Below are 22538 nucleotides of genomic sequence, written 5' to 3' on the forward strand. Positions count from 1 at the left end.
AAAATAACAGGCGAATGGTCAGTACAGGCAGGCAAGCAAACAAGACGAGGGTTAAAACATGGCAAAGCAAGGCAAGAGAAACACGTCGTAATGTTCACAGTAACAGATAAGCAAGACTCAGCCCTGATATGTGTGTGTGTGTGTGTGTGTGTGTGTGTGTGTGTGTGTGTGTGTGTGCGCGCTGTATAAATAGTCCATGTAATCAGTTCATGAGTGGCTTCCAGCCGTGAGTGTGTTCTACCGAATGAGGAACAGGTGCGTGTAAGCAGTGCATGGCTGGTTATGTGGTTCATGTAGTTCATGTTAGCGATCTGCAGCTGCTAGATCTCTGATAATCATATCACACCCTTTAAACCCTGTCAAAGACACGTCAGTCCACAGTGAGCTGTTTCGGTTAATATCTCTTTAAATGTTAATGAGCTGCTGGCATCTCAAAGGCTGCAGGGTCACATATGTGTTTACAAATACTGATTGAGGAGCTAAAACAGTGCAGCACATTCAGCGCTCAACCAAACCTTGAACTTCTACTGAATTTTGTCTGTATGACTGATATTTAGGAGTATTTGAAGATGTGGGATGGCACTGGATCATGTCCCGAATGTAAAATCACTGCATATATTTTATTATTGCTTGACATTGCAACATACCGTTATCAATGCAAAATGTATTCAAACAAACATCTATACATAGAGTCCATAGTTTGCCTGGATGTGGGCACATGTGAAGAATTTTAAGAATTTACACTTAGCTGAAGATTGATAACAAGGTGAGTTTGGCATGCTGTCCCGGGAGAGAGCCCTGAGCTCAGAAGATCCTCGAGCACAGGGCTCTCTTCCTGTTTCGTAGGGCGAGAGGGGAGTCTAAGCTCAGGTAAGTCTCAAGTGCTCCCCTGAGTTAGTTCTTTAGGCCTATTATTGATTATTGAAAGTTGCCATGGTGTGATAGACCGCTTACTGAACGGCATGTGTTTGAGCATTGGAGACCTAGAACTAAATGTTCATATACTGTGCCAATTTTGTTTAATTAATTCACTTATACCGCATGTCTTTGGACTGGGAGGAAACCGGGGAACCTGGGGAAAACCCACACAAGCTCAGGGAGAACATGTAAACTCCGCTCAGAAACAGCAACTGGCCCGTCCGGGACTCAAACCAGTGAGCTTTCCTTTGTGAGGCAACAATGCTAACCAGTAGAACTGCCGTGCTGCCCATATCTAGGAAAGAGGAGGAGAAGTAGGGGTGAATGAGAGGATTCTTCAAGACAAGGATAACTTAGATAAGAAATCTGGTTATTTATAGTGTTTGGATTCACCTGGTTGGTAAATCAAGCATGTGATCCTCTCGAATTTAGTTTATAAAGAAACTTCACTTGCTGGTTATGTTAAAAAAAGCATGACCTTCAACTTGTGTATATATATATAAAACAAGCTTCACGTTTTATTTTAAACTTGTCCAAAAGGGCAGACACAGCATAAAAAGTAAACACATACAAACAAAAATCTACATAAATGAAAAGTTATTTTTGATGTTACCTAAAAAGAATGTAATGATCAAGCATGCATGTTATTTTTTCTGCATTCACATTTGAATGATGTGAGTGTGAGTAAGCATGGACCCAGTTTTCCATTTTTAACTATGCTTTACTTTATTTGCGGACTACCGCTGTGATGCAAAAAATTTTTTGTTGGCGCAAATCCCCTCAGGTGCCTTTTAAATGGAGATGGATGATTTGAACTGAAGTGGAATCAACAGACTTCTCTTTTGTGTTTTGTAGCTTGGCCAAAGAGTAGAATGGTGTAATTATCTCCTTAATTGAAGGCTAAACAATGCTAAACGTTTAATTGTATTAGATATTGTTCATGTTGTTCTGGCTTTTGTGTTCTCCATTTGTCTTATCATTTCCTCTTCCAACTACGATAACATTTGCATATTTAAATTGGATTAGCTTGGCTAGGCGTGCCCCTCCCACTTCACTAGGTTGGTCCCCCACCCTTCTGCCCCCTCCAGCTGTTCTGGAAGGTTTGAAAAATGAGTCAGACATTGAGCTCTTTCTCCAAAACAAAAACACTGGATAGGGTCTGTGGTGTATTGTGCCAAACCTGTCCGCTTCACTTAGATTTGGATTAGGCAGACTTCAAGCCAAATTACTTCACATGTACAGGCACAGATTTGTGCTCTTCTGCTAGGGTAGAAATTTGAGGTGTGCAATCATTTTTAAATTCTAGCCAATACAATAAACTCAATTTAATTGAATGCAATTGTCAATAAACAATAATTGGTTTCATTAAAATTCTATATTCATTCATTCATTCATTCATTTATTCATTCTTTCATTCATTCATTCTTTCATTCGTTCATTCATTTTCCTTTGGCTTAGTCTATTATTTATGTACTATAAATAATGTCAGTGAATAAATAATAAATGATTAAATGAATTATTCTCTTTACCTTACGTTTACTCTTTGCTCCTTTACTTTTGTGGATATGGAAACTGTGTTGTACGCACTCCAATGAAGACATCCATTAGCCTACATATTTAATTTAATTTGTTAAGTGCAAAGATTTGTTTCAAAACTATTTCTAAATTCAGATCTCATTTCCAGCAAACAAATTAATGAACAATAACAATGAACTGTGGTCAAAAAACAACACTAATATCCAAACACACATCCTTGCACCATATGGCGATTCATACATCCCCAAAACCTGACAGCTGGGCAAATCTAAACTTGTGTTTATTAATACAAATATAAGTATGCATATAATAAATGATACTGGCAATAATAATAATAACATTAAACAAATGTAAATTTTCATGAATAAGCTGAAAAAGCCCCCCCCCCCCCCCCCAATCCTTTGATTTGTTTCATATGTTAAATATCACATGCTATTTAAACAAAGTGGTGCAAAATGTGAAAATTAGTTGTGTTGGTCTGAAAATAGCAATAAATCATGCCATACATGTCTTGCGCCTTATTGCACTGGGTGTATGAAAGGGCCCATAATTTCCATCATCTTAGTATGTCTCCTTTAAAATGTCTCTTTAGATAATGAGTCAAATGACATTCTACATCAGCCTAATATTATATTTCTTATTGCCTTGCTGCTAACCTATACAAAGCCTAGCTTTTACATTGAAGTCATTGAAACAACCGTATTAACCATCAGCAGCAAAATTGTCCATTAGGAATGTGCAGACCAAAGACAAATCATACAAACACTGGTGTTTATTGCAGCAACTCATTTCTACAAAATGCATTTCTCCTGTATTGAAGAATATTGGTTTAGTCAGGCCTATTTACTGGTATGGCTTTTTTTAAATTACTCAATAGTGCAGCCTTGTTACACCATCTTGAGTGGTCATACGTTTTGAGCTTGGTGGTCAAAGAATGGAGATGAAATGACCAAAGAAGAACATTTATGGTGTGCATTAGATGGAGCTGTGGAGGTTGGCTGGTAATGTGCTCATCAAATGCAGGTGTTTGGCTTCGCTGCCGATACTGTGTGTGGAGAAGCTGGAGTCACAGAGCGTCTGTCTGTTCACTTCTTCAAGAAAAGACACGGCTATTAAAGTCCTGTGGGAGACACTTCACACCTGACTAGTGCGCCGTCACTTCTTTTGTCCTTTCTCTTAATGAGGCTTCACCGCAGACTAGTGTTGTCGATTATTCTGCTCGCTCATCCACGTGACTGCGCTCTGACTGCTGCCCAGGGCATTGCTGGCAGGTGCACAGAGAGCGATCGCTCCATTACTCCACTGCTTCAGGGAACTTACTAACTCTAAATTGCGGTGTATTTAACAATTTGAGTAGATTTTCAACTAAGTTGTGTACACTTATATGCTCCGAGCTATGATCTGTTTACACAGAACTATTTGTTTAGTTCCTACGATTACTACATGAAGTTGTAATGTTAACAGCAATATGATAAGTTAGATTAATGCTAATTGGAAACAACAATTCTTAGAATGGTTCATAGGCATGAAGGGTTAGTTCACCCAAAAAGTGAAAATTATGGTATTAATTACTTACCCTTATTTCATTCCAAACCCCTGAGACCTTTGTTTTCAGTATAAAAATAAAGATATTTTAGGTTAAATCTGAGAGCTCCCTTATTCTCCAAAAACAGCAAGGTTTTCATCTTGTTCCAAGTCCAGGAAGGTACTAATAACATTCTCAAAACAGACTAATATGCCTTCAGTGGTTGAATTGAAATAGTACACAACTACAAGAATCATTTCATGCACACAAACAAACAAACAACTACTTTTTAACAGGGTTTTCTCCATGGTCTCAGTATAGGGTGCATGTTTATGGGCACTTCATTTTCTGTCATATGGGTGTTTTAGAATTTCTTTTAATGTGTAATTATAAAAATGAAAAAATCTCTAAATTTTATCAACAAGTGCTTACAACATGGAGGCTTATTTATAAAGATTATAAAGATATTTATAATGCTGCAACATTATTTACATTTACAGAATGTATCGCAAGATACAAAATTCCTATTACATTACAGCAATTTACGATACTAACGGGGGCAATACCTGCTGGCATACATATGCTGTATAAAGCAGTGTATTTACATCAGCGTCCTCCTAAACCTGAACAGAGTTGGTTTTATCTGTTTCTCTGGACTTAAACCTAATAATCACAAAATTAGATCTTTAATCTTAAAAGAAAATTTGTCTATACGACATGTTGTTTTTTACTGGAACAATATCTTTAATAACATAAATTGGACTCCAGTATGGTCATTACCTCAAATTGTTTTATTACAAATAAGGCTAAAGAAATATCAATTAAATTACGTCATAGAGTTTATCCTACAAACCTATACAAACAAAAATTTGAAATTGATATTGAGTTAGAATGCTGTTTTTGTGAAAGCTTTAATGAAACTATTTCATGTTTATTTTGGCCTTGCCAATATACTCGAGTTTTTTGGATTAATGTTAAAGCTTTTATTGCTTATAATATTTTAAAATTATTTTATTTGTCTTAATAACATGTGATTTTGGGTTATGTTAAAGATCGCTTTTTAAAAGATGCTGGTTTTAAAACCAGCATCTTTATAAAGATAAATAATAATAAAACTTTATTTTATTATTATGTCAGTTTCACATACATAAATGCAAGTTTTGTTTTATGTGTGCACATTGGCATTCTTGCAGCTTGATAATATCCTGATTGAACCATTGAAGGCATTTGAAGTGTTTTGACGGTGTTTTTAGTACCTTCATGGAGCTCTTAAAATGTACCTAAAATATCTTAATTTGTATTCCGAAGGCGAAGGTCTCAAAGATTTGGAATGACATGAGAGTGCGTAAATAATAACATAACTTTCATTTCTGGGTGAACTCACACTTCAACTATAGTAACTGATTAATATTAATATAGCACATTAAAATAGATGTTGGTGTACAGGACACCCCACAACTCCCATAGAGCTAAAAAGGCCCCTGACCCAATTTTAGTTTGATCCAGTTATGCTGTTTTAATAGGAGTTGACTTTATAAGTACTTTAAACCTTGATTTTCTTTGAATCCATAGCATAATTATTTATTATATTCCATATTGATCTGTCAAAATATTGGATATTAAATAGACTTAAATAGTTATTGGTTTTCACCAGCTAAAATTTCCATATTAGCACCTTAAAAGTCTCTCTTAATCATTCCATTCTCGTAGTTTCCACGTGGAATGTAATTGTGCTGAGCTTGGCTAATTGTACGGTGCAGTCCTCACAAATCGTTCACGCCGTAAGCATGTTCTGCACAAGCACCTGTTTTATGAAAACGTGTTTTGCTTTTGTTTGCTTAATTGTGCAGGCCTGCCAGCGTTGAATTATCTTCAGCAAGACACACACACATACATGTTCGTACACACACACAATAATCAGGTGCGATCAGAGGGAAGTGCTGTGGCAGACCAAACGCCTGTACTGCCATTCATCACACGCTGCACACATCGCTCCTCATTATAAAGCTCCATCTCTACAAAAGCAAAGACAAACACCGCCTCTCCTACACACTTTTCATTCCCAATTTCCCTCTGTTTTTTTTTTCTGCCCATCTGTCTCATTCCATAGTCGGTTTCCCCTCTTTCCCTGTTTCTGCTACACTCTTTTGCCCTCAAATGCTTTGCTTTGTTCCTCTCAATCTGTTCGTCCCCACCCCCGTTTACCCCCCTCCTCCTCTCTTTAGCTGAGCTCTAGTATTAAGGTACATCAGCGGTGGATATCGGTGTCTCCCATGCTGTGTCTTAGATGTGTGTGTGGCCATATTTATGCTCATGGTTGAGACAGCATGACTTTATCTCACTGAGTTAAGCACTGCTTGGTCTCTGTAAGGAGGCCAGATGAATCCGTAATCCCACCCGGCTGATTGTCACTAATCAGACTTGTCTTTCTCCCTCAGACATAAATGTGAGAAGGGATGAGATGATTACTTTAAGATAGTGATACTAATGTGACCTGCAACACTAGTATTATTTACACCTTTGCTGATCTGATCACAAGTGGTCAGTGCTAAAAGGGATAGTTCACCCAAAAATGAACATTTTTATGATTTTTTTTCTTCTGGTAAACATGTTGGAAATGAGCAGCCATTGGCATCCATAGAAGCAACAACAACACAAATATTTCTTTCCAACATTTTTCATTAGATTTTATTTTGTGTTTAACAGAAGAAAAATACTCAAACATGTTTTAAACCAGTAGAGGGTGTTAATAATTACATAGTTTATTTTTTTGTGTCAACTATTCCTTTAATATTGAAGTAAACAAGGTGAGTTGGACTCCGACAGGGCTCCTCACCAATTCTGATGGAATTTCAAAGCGCAGCCTTGTGCTGGAGGTGGTCCGGATTGGTGGCCACAGGATCTCATGTCTGTTATTTGCTGTTGACTTCATCAAACATGGACCTTCAGCACCTCCAAGTCCGAGGCCATGGTGCTCCATTGGAAAAAGATGGTTTGTCATCTTCAGGTTGGAGGAAAGTCCTTACCCCAGGTGGAGGTGTTCAAGTATCTTGGGGTTTTGTTAACAAGTGAGGGAAGGATGGAACGTGAGTGTAACAAAGGTTCTTTGTGTGGGAAGAAGAAGACAGGGTCGGCGTTGAGGAAAGTAACAGATTTTTATTTTCTTATTAACTGCAAAGGACAGCTCCCACTGTGTGGTTGTCGCTTAGCTCTCTCTCCCGACTGTTCCTCCCGTTCTCCTTAAGACGGGTGTCTCTCCGGCCCAATCACTAGAATAAACAGGTGTTGCTTATTATTTTGGATTGGCCTGCTGATTAGCCGCCGGGCTCTGAGCATGCTCTCCCCCTTTATTGGGTATTCGATCATGCTTACCTCTCCACAGTTAGATTGACAGCCGGATTGGTTCAGCGGTAGCAGTAATGTAGTCGATGTTCCAGTCCGTTGTCCGAAAGGCAAAGCTCTCGATTTACCGGTCAATCTACGTTTCTACTCTCACCTATGGTCATGAGTTTTGGGTCATGACTGAAAGGACAAGATCTCGGATACAAGCGGCTGAAATGAGTTGAGCCGCTGCTCCTCCACATAGAGAGAAGTCAGCTAAGGTGGCTCGGGCATCTGTTTCCAATGCCTCCTAGATGCCTACCTAGGGAGGTGTTCCAGGCATGTCCCACCAGGATAAGACCTCGGAGGCAACCCAAGAAATGCTGGAGGGACTATGTCTCTCAGCTGGCCTGGGAACGTCTCAGGACCCCCCGGAGGAGCTGGAGGAAATGTCTGGGGAGTGGGAAGTTTGGGGTTCTCTGCTAAGACTGCTGCGCCTACGACCCGGCCCTGAAAAGCGGTTGAAAATGAATGAATGACAGGGTAAGTTTTGAGCTTGTTCACTTTGGACTACTTCCAGGAGTTGTCAGAAATGGTTTTGACTGGATTTCATTCAAAGTATAGACACTCATGTAGTTGAATGCATGCAAGTAGCCATAAAAGATAGCCTACTCCTTCCATACAAAGAGGGGCTCCAGTTAGGGCAAAAGGTTGTCCTTGAAGTAACTGTAATGATTATCCCACCCTCTAAACTGCAGTGGAAATGCAAACCAAGCCAAGCAAAGCCAATCTGAAGCTATGTTATAAAAAGGGCCATATTTAAATAAATGTGACATAACTTAGCTTGATTTGTATGCTGAATTGCAGATATTATATTTACATATTTACATATTAGGTGTCACGTTGGTGCAGTGGGTAGCAAGATCGCCTCAAAGCAAGAACGTTGCTGGTTCGAGCCCCTGGGTCAGTTGACAGTTCTGGGTGGAGTTTGCATGTTCTCCCCTGTGTTCACAAGGGTTTTCTCCGAATGCTACAGTGTTCCCCACAGTCCAAAGACATGCGCTATAGGTGAATTTAATAAGCTAAATTGTCCATAGTGTTCTGTATGTGTGTGAATACAAGAGTGTATGGGTGTTTCCCAGTGTTGGGCTGCGGCTGGAAGGGCATCCGCCACGTAAAACCATCCGCTGTGGTGACCCCTGATTAATAAAAGTACAAAGCCAAAAAGAAAATGAATTAATTAATTTACATATTAATCTGCATGTTACTTTTAGCATTGAGGAATTGTTGGAATGTTGTCTACAAATATATTCTGTAGCTCCTTAGGCTTTTAAAACTAAAGTTTACTCCTAAATATAAAATGTTAAAAAAACCACACACAGTTCATATTTTAGGGTCTTTCATGTTGCTGGGTTAATAATTAATAATTATTTTAGCCAAACTTATTCACTATTAGTAGGGTCACCACAGGCACAGTATTATTATGTACCACCATTGTGCATTTAAACATGCTATTCATTCCAGTTCAATGCTTGCAATAAAATGTGCCTGCTAACTGACAAATCCACCAACAGTTGTGTCATGTTGTCCCTACAAATTAACTGAGCATTTACAGTATCTGGAACAGGTCCAGGTACATCAGCCCTGGCTTCTGGCCATCTTCAGCTTAGCCACTAACCCCTACAGCCCACTTGACCATCACAACTTGCTTTGTCATATTCCCGAAATTTATAGGTTGATTAGTACAGTTTTTATTCACTTTTTCATATATATATATATATATATATATATATATATATATATATATATATATATATATATATATATATATATATATATATATATATATATATATATATATATATATATATATATAAATATATATAAATAAATATATATATATATGCACTTGAATATTTACTCCTTAGTGACCTAAAGTGATGTTTTAAATTAAGGCGCATTAAAATAATCATTTCATCTAATCAGAAATGAGGTCTAAAAGACTTCAAATTAAAATATGGTACCATAAATTTACATTTTTTAAATGATTTTTCTTACTGTTAAATAATTAAATAAATAATTAAATAAATTTGTAATACTTTTAATATTGATTATGGTGGCTTGAGAAAGCCTACCTGTTATACTGCATAAACATATTCTTCTTGTTCTGTTTTCTTCTGAAACTAATTTCTATATGCATCTCCTCCTAAACCTTTTAAGCTACAAAAACCTAACTAACTTCAAACTTCTGAACTGCTCTGACTCGGATTGCTATATCTTTTCCAATTGATCAGACTTATGGTGGGCTCATTAAACTCAGAATATCAATGTACCAATCACCGATTAACTTTCAACTTAATAGCCACACCCTAGCAACTAGCAACTTTTAGCAACTCCAAACTTTACTTTTCTAGTTATTGTTATTATTATTATTAGTATTATTATTATTATTGTTGTTGTTGTTGTTGTTAAGAATAATAAAGAATAAGAATTTAGGATAATCAGTGTGACTCGGTAGAGTAAATATCTAAATTAATTATAGGAAAATTATTTTAGTAATTGTATCCTTACCAGAGTGTATTTTATCTGATTTAAAACAAGCTCATATGCAATAGTTCTTTTAATGGCCAGGTATTCAGCACAGACATGCCCTCACGTCACTTGTGATATATTGTGATTTTAGATGATATTGACATATGTTTCCATTTTGGCCACATGCCAAGGTATATGAATGCAAGCACGTGTGGGTGTGTGTGTGTGTGTTGGACAGGAGCCGGTCAGAGTGCTTGTGGTCTGTTAATGTTACAGCTTGGCTAATTTGTTCCGTGGTTTGCTCTCTGTGTTGGTGGTTAGCAGGGGGTGAGCATTGTCCTTCATTACCCTAATCACTGTGAAATGACTCCAACGGACATTATCCAGGCCTGAATATAAAGAGGGTGTACATATCGCTCATCACATTAGGAATTATTACTGAGAAAGAAATGATTGGCTATTTTTTTCCCGTTGCATTTTTAATGATAATTAAAAGGTTAATATGTTTTAGTGTATTTGCTCAGTTTAACAAATATTTTAAAATGTGTAAACTAGTGTATGGTATTAATTTGTATCATTAGCATTTAGTAAACATTTTATTCAGAGCTGTGTTATGCAGTCATGCTGCTTTGTTTTGTCAAAGTTTTGGAAATGTTTGACATGTATGTAGGTTTTTTTATATTTTATTTTGTTATTTACTTACAGTATGTTCAGTTAAATATTATTTATCCATAGTTTAGTTACAGTTCTGAAAAGCTTAAAGAGCCCCTATTACTGGTTTTTAAAAATGACCTTCCATGCAGTGTATAACACAGCACTAAGTGAAAGAAAACATACAGCTGAGGTTTAAATCTGAAAATGCACCATGTTTAAAACTATTGAGTTTTTAATGAGACTCAGAGTCGAATAAAAGAATAGTGTTGAGTTTGGATCTTTTGCCTGAATGCATCAATGTCGATATGGTACACCACAGTATGTCACCACAGTATAGCCCAACCTAGTATTGTGTTTGTTCCTGTAATTTTTCAGATTTTTGATACAATAACCTATGCAACATGGGATTCGATGGCTGTTTGCTATTAAAGGAAGGAGCAGCACTGTTATGAATGGTACTTTGTCAGACTTTGACAGGAACTTTGCCAGTTCATATGGACCAGTTTCTTCATAACATGTAAGTGTAAATAAAATTGTTGCCTTGTTTTGTGTAGTTTACAAATTATGTATTTAATGTGTGTGCTGTAACTTGTAATCGCTCCATATGGCTTGTAGTCACTTATCTATTATAGATTAGTGCTTGTATTGTATCTCTCAGGTTAAAGTTGTATCGGCTATTCACATATTGCGTCCAAAACCACATTGAAGACGCTATGCGTGGTTCTTCCTTTTGCGATAAATTAGTTTCTGAATCGTGATCCTCTGCTGTTTGTCTTTGCTATGTCCAATATCAGCTGTTCCTACACGTGCTGCGTGGTCAAATTTTTAAAATGTTAAACTTTTGAAAGCTGTGTGGATTAATGCTGAATGTGTGTCGTTGTTTTTAATTGGGGTTAGGTTTAAAAGTAGAGTAATATTCTGGTGTTTAACTGCATTGCTTTATTGCATTACTGCATTGGGCTCTCAAATACTCTGCTACTCTATAGCCATGTTGGGTGTTTCTTCTGTCCTGCACTGAACCCAGTCAACCAATCACAACAGACTGGGTCATCATTGGACCAATTAGTGCAGATTAGCCTCACGCAAAGAAGGGGTGTGAGAACAAATGAATCACTGAACAAATAATATGGGAGTCTTTGGGATAAATTTGAGTAATATAAGACAATGAACGTGTTTTTTGACCTTGCATGCATATCAGCCTGTTGTTGGAGACCACCAAAACCCAAAATATGACCTTTTATAGTCCAAAATAGAGGCTCTTTAAGTTGTCATAGAATAATATTATTATTACTATGGCTTAAGATACATTTACATTTCGAAGACGTGCATTGAATGCACACATTTTATCAGTCCATGCTTTCCATTGGAACCGGACCCTCAACCTTGGCGTTACTATTCAATACTATTTGAGCTACATGAAGTCTCAAGGACATGCTGATTTGACATACTACTGTTCACATAATACGAAAGTAGGTAAATGTAGATGCAGGGTTCATCTTTTAAAATCCCTCTGTAATTCTGTCACAGTATCTTGAGTTTGGTTGCTATAGATTGACGGGCCCCTGATGTTTATGGAAAGTTGCGATTTCCCCAGTCTGTTTCTGTAATGACTGTTGAGACAGCATCTCATAGCACTCATAACACAGCACCCCTTCTATGGTATGAATATCATCAAGGTCAGAGAGAGCTCACATTAATTATTCATGAGGGGTTTTACTTCTCTCATTTGGTTGTTTTTTTGCCACACTCTCTCTCGCTGTCCCTCCAATCGGATTTAGGCTTCACATGTTCCCTTTCTCCTGCTTTTCTTTCACACTCACAGCGATATCTTTCCTTTGCATCTCTTTATACCTTTTGGTCACAGCTGGTGAAAGTAACTGTGGTGTCCATGCATCCAGCAACCAATCCCAAATCAACAACAACACACACACACACACTCACCACAATGATGCACACACTTCTTCACTCAGCCCCCGGCACCTACCCCAGTTCCCTATTGTGTGAAGAATAGTGCAACCCTTGATAGCAGGGCAAAGTGATAACAGAGAGTGATTGCAGGTGGATGCTGGATTAGTAAAGGAGAGTGAGGCTGAATGAGCGAGCGAGGGAGAGAAAGAGAAAGGAGGGGGGAATGGGAGGTGCTGTATCAGCCAGGCTGAGCCAGGACGCAGTAGCCGCACAAGCAGCGCGCTGAGCTGAGGGATCTATTGTTCCTCTGGCTTTTTTATTTTTTCTTCTCCACTCAGACCTCATTCTTCTCCACTGACCCAGAGAACACAGTGAAGAAGGAAGAAAAGGAGGGGAAATAGAGGAGTTAGGAGAGAAAGAGAGAGACAAGTGGATTACCTTTCCTGGAGGAACCGCGTGCAGAAGAGTGAGAGGGACAATAGCAGGCACACTTTCCCCTGTGCCGCATCTTCTCGTGCGTACATCTCCTGCTGAGTGTGTGTATCGTGCAGGTCTGTTTGGCTAGACTTGAGCTGTGTGGATCTATCTGGCCGGGCTGAAGCCATGGGGCTGGCCAGCAGGGCGCCAGGCAAAGGGGGCACTTCAGCAGGGGCTCTTGCTTCCCTCTTCAGAGTAGCTCTGCTCTTTTTTGGGCTTTCGGATGTCCAGACACAAACAGTCGCTAACACAAGACCCACCTACATCTGGCAAACAGGTACGGCTGTTTTATCTAAACACAAGAAAATCTTAAGTGTTGTTTGGTGTTTGAAGTGTTTTGTTGAGACAGGGTTGAGAATAGATGCTGATGCCAGAGTCTTGGATTGTTCAAGTGAAAGTGCGTTCAATGCAGGCTACTTTTAAAAGACTGTGGTATTTTAGGCATGGATTTAGATTAAAGACACCTTGACACTATTCAGTGATATTTTCATAATGTATGCTATGGTTTTTGATTTACCGGTAAATCTCTATGATACTTTCAATTAGAGTCCATTCTATGAAAGGCATAGTTGATTGCCAAAAGGAAGCAAGAACTTGGTTAGTGCAATAATTAAGCACATTAGTATACCTAAAGTAGTGGTAGTAAATATGTAGCTTTCCATTTCACAAAAAAGACTACTATGATACCCCAAACATCTTATACAAGCTAGGATGGTATATAAATATTAGAGATGTTTGAAGTAGCTGCATAGTCATGCTGGGGATTGGAAATGTGCATAGTGGAATGTAAAGTAGTAGGTAATGTGGAGGTTGTCCTGTTTGGGGGTGGTGTCTGTACACCTATAAGAGGTGTAGATTATCCATGCATGGGACATCGCCAGCATTGGAGGTTGGGGGATGGAAAAGCCTCAGGAGTCTGTTTCGGGTGCATGCTGGGATGAGGAGGGGTTGAACTAACTGGGAGGCTGAAATGGTTCTTCTGGACTGGACGCAGATCAATGGGTCATTTGACCAGGGTCTCAGGCGGGAATGAATGGAGAAGCTCTGGATCAATGAAGAGGGTGCAGTGGGGCCACTGGTGTCCTGCTGAAGTTGATCAATGCACAGCTTCATGGCTGGACAGGATTGAAATCCTGCAGGATCAATGGAACATTCAGCATTCTCTGGGTGAAACTTAGAAGGAGCCCAATCAATGCATGGAGTGCAAATCTTGAGAATTAGGTGTTCAATGGATCCATAGACCTCAGAAATGGGTGTAGCTCTACTTACCATTTATTTGACAACTCACATGATGTGAGGGTTCTAGGGGGGTACATACTAGTTTAAGAGCATTTAATGTGATTTAGTACCTGTCATTTTCTTTATAGTGTGTCTACATTAGACATGTTGTGTTTTGTATCATGGCTGTAGTGGTCCTGGGAATATCACGGTAGCGTGGTGCAATATCATGCCCCCATTAATGTCACTGAGTGCAAGAGATTAAACATGGGGTGAGGGAGGACAAGCAGATTGGCTGAAGCAAGTTAACCTACATTGAGCACAGCCCTTAAATAAACCCAAAGTCCTGAAATTAAACCCAAGTATTTGGTAAACACTTGACCTCAGAATCTCAAACAAGGGCAGTTAAGCCAACTCTAGGTTTTTGTGGACAGAAGCAAATCCATCTGTGTTGTCTTTTTTCCCTTTTGCCTCCAGAGTTTTCCCAATAATGCAGTGAGTATTTTTATGTTTTGATATGGAGCAAAGCAACAATAGACTATTGCAAGTGTTGGCCAACAGTATATGCAGGGCTTATATGGGACTACAACCTCTTTTTTTGACAAGTGTGCTATAAATTTTGTGACTATGACAAATGGTCCTGGTATTGTGCATCAGTAGATAGGCTGATGTTTACCAGTTAGAATGTTTCCTTTAGCTGCCTATTGATAATGGTAGGATATGTCTGTTTAATTGAAAGACCCTAATAGTTGGTGTAAACCTGCAAGCTGTCAATCATCTATAATTGATGACCATCCTGTAGGATTTCACATTGCAGTTTGTTTTTATATGTGTCTGTTTTCAGTAGTGTGAGAATGTATTTAAAGACTCTAGGGAAGTGTCTGGCCCAGTTTATTGCCTTGCATCTTCAAACCTTCAACTGTAAACAGTACCTCTTTTAACACCATTGTATCTGTGGAGGGCATATTGGGATCATGACTTCATTTTGTAGAGTTTATTGCAAGTTTCATTGCTGTTCAATGCTCAGTGTGTCATTTCATTTAACTGTATTGTTTTCTTTTCCTGGGGTTTACCTCTGTGTGGCTGTCCTTCTTCAGGGCCTCTATGTGGGCCATTCCCTGCCCTACAGCTGCCTGGAACAACACATACACACTGATCTTAATCGACAGGGTTGAACTCTCTCCCTGGCCAGCATTGTGCCTAGTGGTTGTGTACATGTGGGAAGAAGCTATTGAGTGTGGCAGGACCCTTCCCCCATTCCCCCCACCCATCCAGTCCACCAGATGAGACATCTTTTATTCCCTCGGAAAGTGTGAATCTGCCTTTACTGCCCAATTCACTAATATCCACCCTTATGTTTCCTTTTTTTCACCACCTTTCACCTTCTCTTAAAGGATTCTTTTCTTTAGATTGACCTTTGACCCTGTGGTCAAAAGCGTCTTGGAAGGGCATGTCAGTGCAGGAGAACGTAGGGGATGTATCAGTGGCAGAAGGCCAAGTGTCAAGCAGTTAATTCAAACATTTTTCACTCAGTCAGACTTTTATACTTAAGATAGCACCTTAGGACTGCACAGCAAGACTCTTTTTAGATCCTTGAATCGCTGGGAAAAGACATTCATGAGCAACTTAGCTTCTAAATGTGTTAAGATATGGTTAATCATGGAGAAAAAATTGAGGAGCAAAGCATATGGAAGTGTACAAACATTCCCTAGGCGATCAAGCTGTAATTATGCCCAGCTATCAGCCGGAATTGTGCTGTGGAGCCAGAGTTAGACATAACCATTATGAGGAAGGATGAAATGGAGTTCTCTTTCGGATTCATCAAGGGACAAATTGCAGCTGCTTGTCTGAGTACTTTACTTGTGTATGGTCCAGCTGCTCATAACAACCTGCCTGACAATTTACACCCACACCGAGCGCTCCGCCTCATTGAAAAGCCTTGTCTCACGACTTTTTTAGTTGTCTTTTCGTTTTCATTTTCAATGCCTTTCTTTAATTGCACGTGTCAGTGTTCTCAGCCCTACCGGTTTGCACTAGGTCAACTCGTCCTGCTGCCGTTTGTTGGTCTTAGGTTAGCATCTGTGTGCTCCCTCACTCTTTTCTTCTTCTTTCGTTTTGGAGAGCGAGGGGAGAATCCTGATGAGTGCTCACCAAAAGATGACAAAAGACAGACTGACAGCATGATTTGTTCCACTTGCCCCCTTCTATCTTTTCTTTTTCTTCTGCTCAGACATGCACGCTTGCTCTCGCGCACCTCATTAGTTTGCTAAGAATGGATTGCAGCCTGCCTGTGTGTGGGGGAGTAGTTGTAATTACCTGGGTGTGTAGTGCAAACCTTTTTTTCACATCTACAGGCAACTTTCTGACAGAAGATGCTGAGAATGCAGCTTTTTTTTCATGTATAAAATTGTTTTCCTCAGACATTGGGCCTTATCATACAACCGGCGCAATAAGGCGCAAGACTTGTATGGTTCTCTTTGTTGCTATTTTCAGACCAGCACAACCCTCATATTCACATTTTGCGCCACATTGTGGACTCATGGGGGGACTTTTTTTTTTCAGTGTTTTCATGACCATTTGAAAAATAGAAAGAAATATTATAAAAACAGATGAAAACAGAGTAGAGACAGTTTTTTCATATTCCAAAAACACTGGTGTATCATATTTTCTCATTTTACTCTGGGACTTCCCTTCTTTGTTAATCACCCCATACCCCAACCCCATTGTGCATTTTTTGCACCTAATAATCTTTTGGACATCTCCAACAGAACCGATTTTTCACCTAAAATCGGAAAGTTAAGCTTTACAGCTCTAATTATGTGCCTCCAATTTCAACTTTCTTCTGAAAGTAAACTGCACTGCCCCTGATTTATACCCCCTCCCGGAAGTAGATCGCTTTAGCTAGTGAAACGTAATAAAAGGTCTTGATCTCAGCCAGACGCCAGGGGCTTTTACCCCTCCCTACAACAATTATCTGTGGTGAGTTACGTCACTAATTGTAATTACGCTGCTATGTAGGCTAATAGATGTCTTCAGTGGAGTGAGTACAACACCATTTCCTTACTCGAAAGTAAAGGAGTAAAGAGAAAGTAAAGAGGTCAAATGGAGGGGGCTTACACCCGATTCACACGGTGCTACAATGTTAACGGAGGGCGTGTCTGAAGTTGGGGCTGATACGATCATCATAGCAGTTTCAGCCAATGAAATAAGTCTACAATCGGCTACTATTTGAGCTGGGGTATTTGCATAAAGCAAACTGATTGGCTGAAGCTATCGTTAACGCTTAAAGTTGAGAAATTCCCAACATCTGCAGTGAGCAACACTGCTAAAGCAGTGCCAACGTACCTACAATTCAGTTCGGCAACGCTTGACGTCGCCCATTCGAAGTGAATGCGAACTGTTGACGCTTACGGTCCGTGTGAATGAGGCGCCATTTTTTTGTCCTCGCACAGATGGTCTGTTTAACTGTTTTCTTGCTAGTGAAACGTTCAGTTTTTCCACTTACAAAGTCCGCCATGTAAATAGCAAATGCGCCATGGCTTGATGTATTTTTTCGTCCTTAAAATAGCAAAAGTGGATTTGGACACATCCCTAATGCTTTTCCGCCTTGCTCTTTAGACTTTGCACCTAGACCATTAAAATAGAGCACATTGTTTTAATTTAGTTTGTAACATCTAAGAAACTGATGGTGAACTTAAGAGCTGCCCTTTGATTTCAGGCCCTAGTCAGATAAGCTTGTAACTGATGACAATACTAAACACATAAGCTGAATAGCTCAGTGTGTTCCTGATGCTTTTTTCTCTCACTCACTACAGCTCACGTTCCTGCTGTAGGCTGCTTAGCTTTCCTGAAACGTGCAAACGTGGAATGGGATTGCACTCATTACACTAAACCGCTTTAAATCAACACCTGAGTCACACACTTCCTGTCCAGTTCTACATCCTAGAAGGCTCTTATACATATAATTCTTCAAACAGAGATACATATCTTTTTTTTTTTTCTATTGTGTTATATAATTGTGTTTGAGATTGTGGAAGCTGTAGTGTTTGTCACTTGCTCACTTTTCCGTCCTTTACTTTTTCTCTCTTTGTCTATCTGTTATGTCTTAGACACACACTTGAGTGCCAAGCTCGTCTCAGAGAAGCTGATCGAAATAGTGCCATACTTTATCGCATAGCAACTTTTCAGATGGAGATATAAATAGCAGACAGGTTGAGCCATGCAGCAGCTGAGCTCCGACTGTAGATCTATGCTACAGACACTAATGGGAAAGAACCTGGTGGAGGCGGGAGTGAAAGATGGAGAATAAACAAGAACAAAAAGCCGTTTGTCATTTTAGTTGATTCTTTGGTGCTGCTCAAATTTTCACAGCGTGCTTGGATAAACGCATTTGCACTGCTGATTGCTGTCTCGAAAACAATGAAACACCTGCAGCTTTTGGCATGGGAAGCACAAGTTGGCACTGTAGCAGAAGCTAAATAATACCTCTCTCATAGGTAACCTCAAGGTTTAGTCTGGTTTTAATTATAGCGGCAGACAAACAAACACCAAAATAATGTCTTCTCTATCGATACTCACCTATTTATGATGAAATTGTATTCTCAAATGTATTAAAATATTTTGCCCTCTGGTGTTCTCTCCACATTTGTGATGAGAAGTAGATTTCCGCCAGGTTCACTGTTGTAAAATCTAGCATAATAAAGTCAGTTTTGGGGCATCAGTGTGGATTTCGTGTCTGTCTAATCAGCTAACCGTAATCTGACTTAATCTTTCTGAATCCAAGAAGCATTGAAATCGAATACCAAGTTGAAGTAAGTTCAGGACCTGTACAAGCTAGCTATAAGGAATCTTTGAGTGTTGCAGAGCCATATACATCTCAAAATATCTGCTTGCTTTCTGTAAATCTCAATGTGAACTTGACAAATTAATTCCTAAATTCAAACATCTTGAAACTTTGACATGTTTGCATAGTTACAGTATGAAATTTCTCAAACACAATTCAACCAATTTTATTTCAGCTTCAATAAAGTTATAAGATTTTAGGGAGTGTTTACAACACATGACTTTATGCATTTTGGCAATGTCTTAACACTAATATTTGACAATGTTTCAAAGTTTTTGTAAAAACATAAAATTTTTTGTCTCTGTGCAATCATATTTGTGAAAATGGTGAAATTGGGGCTAGGTGATAAAATCTGTATCGGTATTTATTGACCAAACACCATTGTCAGTAACGATAAAAAAACTAACCAATCTTCTTCACGTTTTGTATGGAACATACACATTTCAATAATAACTGTGGACTAATTTCCTCAGACAAACACAGCGTCTCCAAACATTGCAGTGCTTTTTACTTTTTCCCATAAACTTGCATCAGAGCTGCAGCAAGGGTTTGTCCATTTTTCGTCCTCTGAGAAAACAGTTGATGTTCTTGTAATTTCAGGTCAGAATAACAACACGCAAAAATACAGTAAGTGCCATACAGCAGAATTGAGGAGATTGTAAATAAAAAAGGATGTAAGGATTTCGCTAGAGTGGCTTTTTGGTTTCTTTTCTTGTGCATCCCAGCCACTAGCTCCCCATCTGAAAGTGTTTTAAGCGTTTTTTACTTGAAATCTCAGATTTGATTATTATCATTTGTTTTGTTTACAGAGTTTAAGGTTTACTGTATCATTATTATCCACACCTCACAGATGTTGACCTACCTTTATCATTGCACACAATTTTTAACATTTTATTTATCAAGTTTAGAAATCCCATTAACACTAAATGTTTATTTTATTATAAAGAGATTAGATGTTTTGTTTAAATATTTTAGTTTTTGACAATATAAACTATTTGTCTTAATAATGTTGGTAAATTAAAATAAAGTGGTTTAATAAATAAAATATTAATATTCCTATGTATTGTCAAAAAATCTTCAATAATTATAGATACCAAATTATATAAACATGATATCCTGATGTTTTCTTTTTTTTCTTTTTCATTTTTTTTTTTTTTTTTTACAAAATATTGCCCAGCCCTAGGTGAAATCATGTCCAGTACATTGACAAAACATGAGTGCTTGATAACCAAAGCAGCAGTGGCAGGCTGTATTTATAGTCACATTGTTGTTTTTCATACAATATATTTTTTAATCTTCATCAATGAGGATCATCAATGAGGATCAGTGGTGTCATCTATACGTGAAAAATATTCTCCATTTTTAGTGCATCGTTACTCCACCTGTAAAAAAAAATGTAAGGGAAAAATGCAAACGCAAGATAGCCTACATTGGCAGAAGTTGCAGTTTGCTGATGTGGAAAGGGTAGCACCAAATGGCATCTTATCAGATATCCACTTAATCTGCCACCCACTCAACACGTTCTATTTTTGTATCCACACTTCCATTCTCATTTACACATCTTTTATGCTCAACATGCACAGTTTTTATGATAATTTATGATGGAATTTGATGGAACATGTGTCGATCTCACGTCTTGATTTCTCTCTTTTTTTAGTCACACCGTACATTACTTTCTTGGAAGGGTTTAGTGTAACACATCAGTATGATTAAATTAATGACGCTCTTGTTTTGTGGCTTGAAAGTCATAAAGGATGTGCATGGTATTTATGACTTGGTATTCTGCATGTTTTGTTTAAATGGTGAAATGGAACCTTGTTTTGGTGCACTTTCTCACAGCTCTTTCCCTAGTCTTAGCATGTTCGGTGAGTAGATGGAGAGTAGGCTTTTGTGACAGGTCAAATGTGTTCGACATGAATGTTTACAGTGTTAGGGCTGTCTGATTGGACAAAAAATAAAGTTTTAGACCTTGTTAACCCCTGTATTGCAATAATAATAATAATAATAATAATAATAATAGAAAGGGTGGCAGCGGTGCAGTGGCATAGTGGGTAGCTTTGTCGCCTCACAGCAAGAAGGTAGCTGGTTCGAGCCTTTGCTGGGTCAGTTGGCATTTCTATATGTACTGTAGTTTGCACGTTCTCCCCCGGGTTGTGTGGGTTTCCACTGGCTTCCCCCATAAGTCCAAAAACATGCTAAATTGCTAAATTATCCATAGTGTATGTTTGTGAATGAGAGTGTACGGGTGTTACCCAGTAATGGGTTGCAGCTGGAAGAGCATCTGATTAATAAAGGAATTTCTCTGTGGAGTTTGGATGTTCTCCCTGTGTTCGAGGGGGTTTTCTCCCATCCAAATACATGTGGTATAACTGAATTGGGTAAACAACATTGGCCGTAGTGTGAGTGTGTGTGAATGTAAGTATGTATGGGTGTTTCCCAGTACTGGGTTGCAGCTGGAAGAGCGTCCGCTGTGTGAAACATATGCTGGATTAGTTGGCAGTTCATTCTGCTGTGGTGACCCCTGATAAATGAGGGGCTAAGCCGAAGTTAAAATAAATGAATGAATAATAAATTGCCGGGTTGTTGTAACAACATTGGGTAAAATATGAACAAATCCATCCATTGGGTTAAAATCTTTTAATTTCAATGTAATTGGAAAAAAATGACCAAATGTTGAACACAGATTGATGAAAATGAATATTAATAGCAGGTGGAAATGAAACCTACATAAGAAGTTGACTTATTTTGTGTTGTATTGTGTAAAGTGTGTTTGAGTTAACATTTTGCAGAGTTTTTATTTTATATATCATCGCCCGAGTTCTGTGCTATCCTCTTTTTTATTTTTGTTGATGTTTTAATAATCTAGTGGAGATTCCTCAGTTTGCTCTTTCTGCTGGGAGCTTAAAATAGATCATTTTATGGGAAATGAAAGAGAGAAGACAAACATTGGCGAAAAGGGAGAGAACATTTTATCCATGTCATTTTTCATGGCCAGGTCTGCAGGGCTTACTGTAAGTGAGTTACCAGGGACCCTCAATTCATCATAGTTACGCCGAGCACTCAGCTATACTCAGTGATGGAACTGCCCCCAGACTTTCGCTTTCCCACAATACACCATTACACAGTACCTACCTCATTTGCTTCATTGCTTGATTTATGCTCAGCAGCTGAAAGTTTCTAAAAAGTCAAACTCCCTCATGTAAAAGTATTACAATGTTTCACACCACCCATGTGTTATGATTGTGTGGATGCTTGAGGATCTTAAGAGCCTCATTTGACAGGATTGCAAATGTTCAGAATACTTCACTGAGAATGCTTACTATTCAAACTCCTCCATGTAATGCCATAAGTATGTGTGTGCTTATGAGAAATTAATGCATTTTGACAAGCGAATTTGGTGGAAAATTGGCAGAAAAATATCTGTTATTGTTTCGAAATGGATCATTTCTTTGAGATTTCACACTAATCCAACCAAGTCCTGTTCTTGACATGCCATATCAGTGCCTTCACACGCACACTTCTCTTGTGCAGATAAAATGTTCATATTGCACGTTAAACTTAATGTTCAATCTTTCGAGAATTGCAAACATTTAAAGTGTGAGAGAT

At 38.6% G+C, this 22538-nt stretch overlaps 1 protein-coding gene across 6 annotated transcripts in view; it reads left to right on the plus strand.

Moving 5' to 3' along the window:
- The window catches only part of thsd7aa (thrombospondin, type I, domain containing 7Aa), a 267241-nt gene that overhangs the window by 29589 nt on the left and 215114 nt on the right, over positions 1 to 22538 (plus strand). For 2 of the 6 annotated variants that reach the window (XR_012394624.1, XR_012394623.1), the window contains exon 1: positions 12654 to 13148. The exons of 3 other annotated variants lie outside the window; for them this stretch is intronic. Coding sequence is in view for 1 of the 3 variants with exons in the window: in NM_001122760.1 (NP_001116232.1) it covers positions 12998 to 13148 (151 nt within the window). In the remaining 2 variants the exon portion in view is untranslated. Of the gene's footprint in view, positions 1 to 12628; positions 13149 to 22538 lie in introns of those variants that run through there. One more of the 6 variants, NM_001122760.1, reaches the window with a different exon arrangement.

Source organism: Danio rerio, chromosome 19 (genome assembly GCF_049306965.1).
Source record: "Danio rerio strain Tuebingen ecotype United States chromosome 19, GRCz12tu, whole genome shotgun sequence".
Taxonomy (NCBI): domain Eukaryota; kingdom Metazoa; phylum Chordata; class Actinopteri; order Cypriniformes; family Danionidae; genus Danio; species Danio rerio.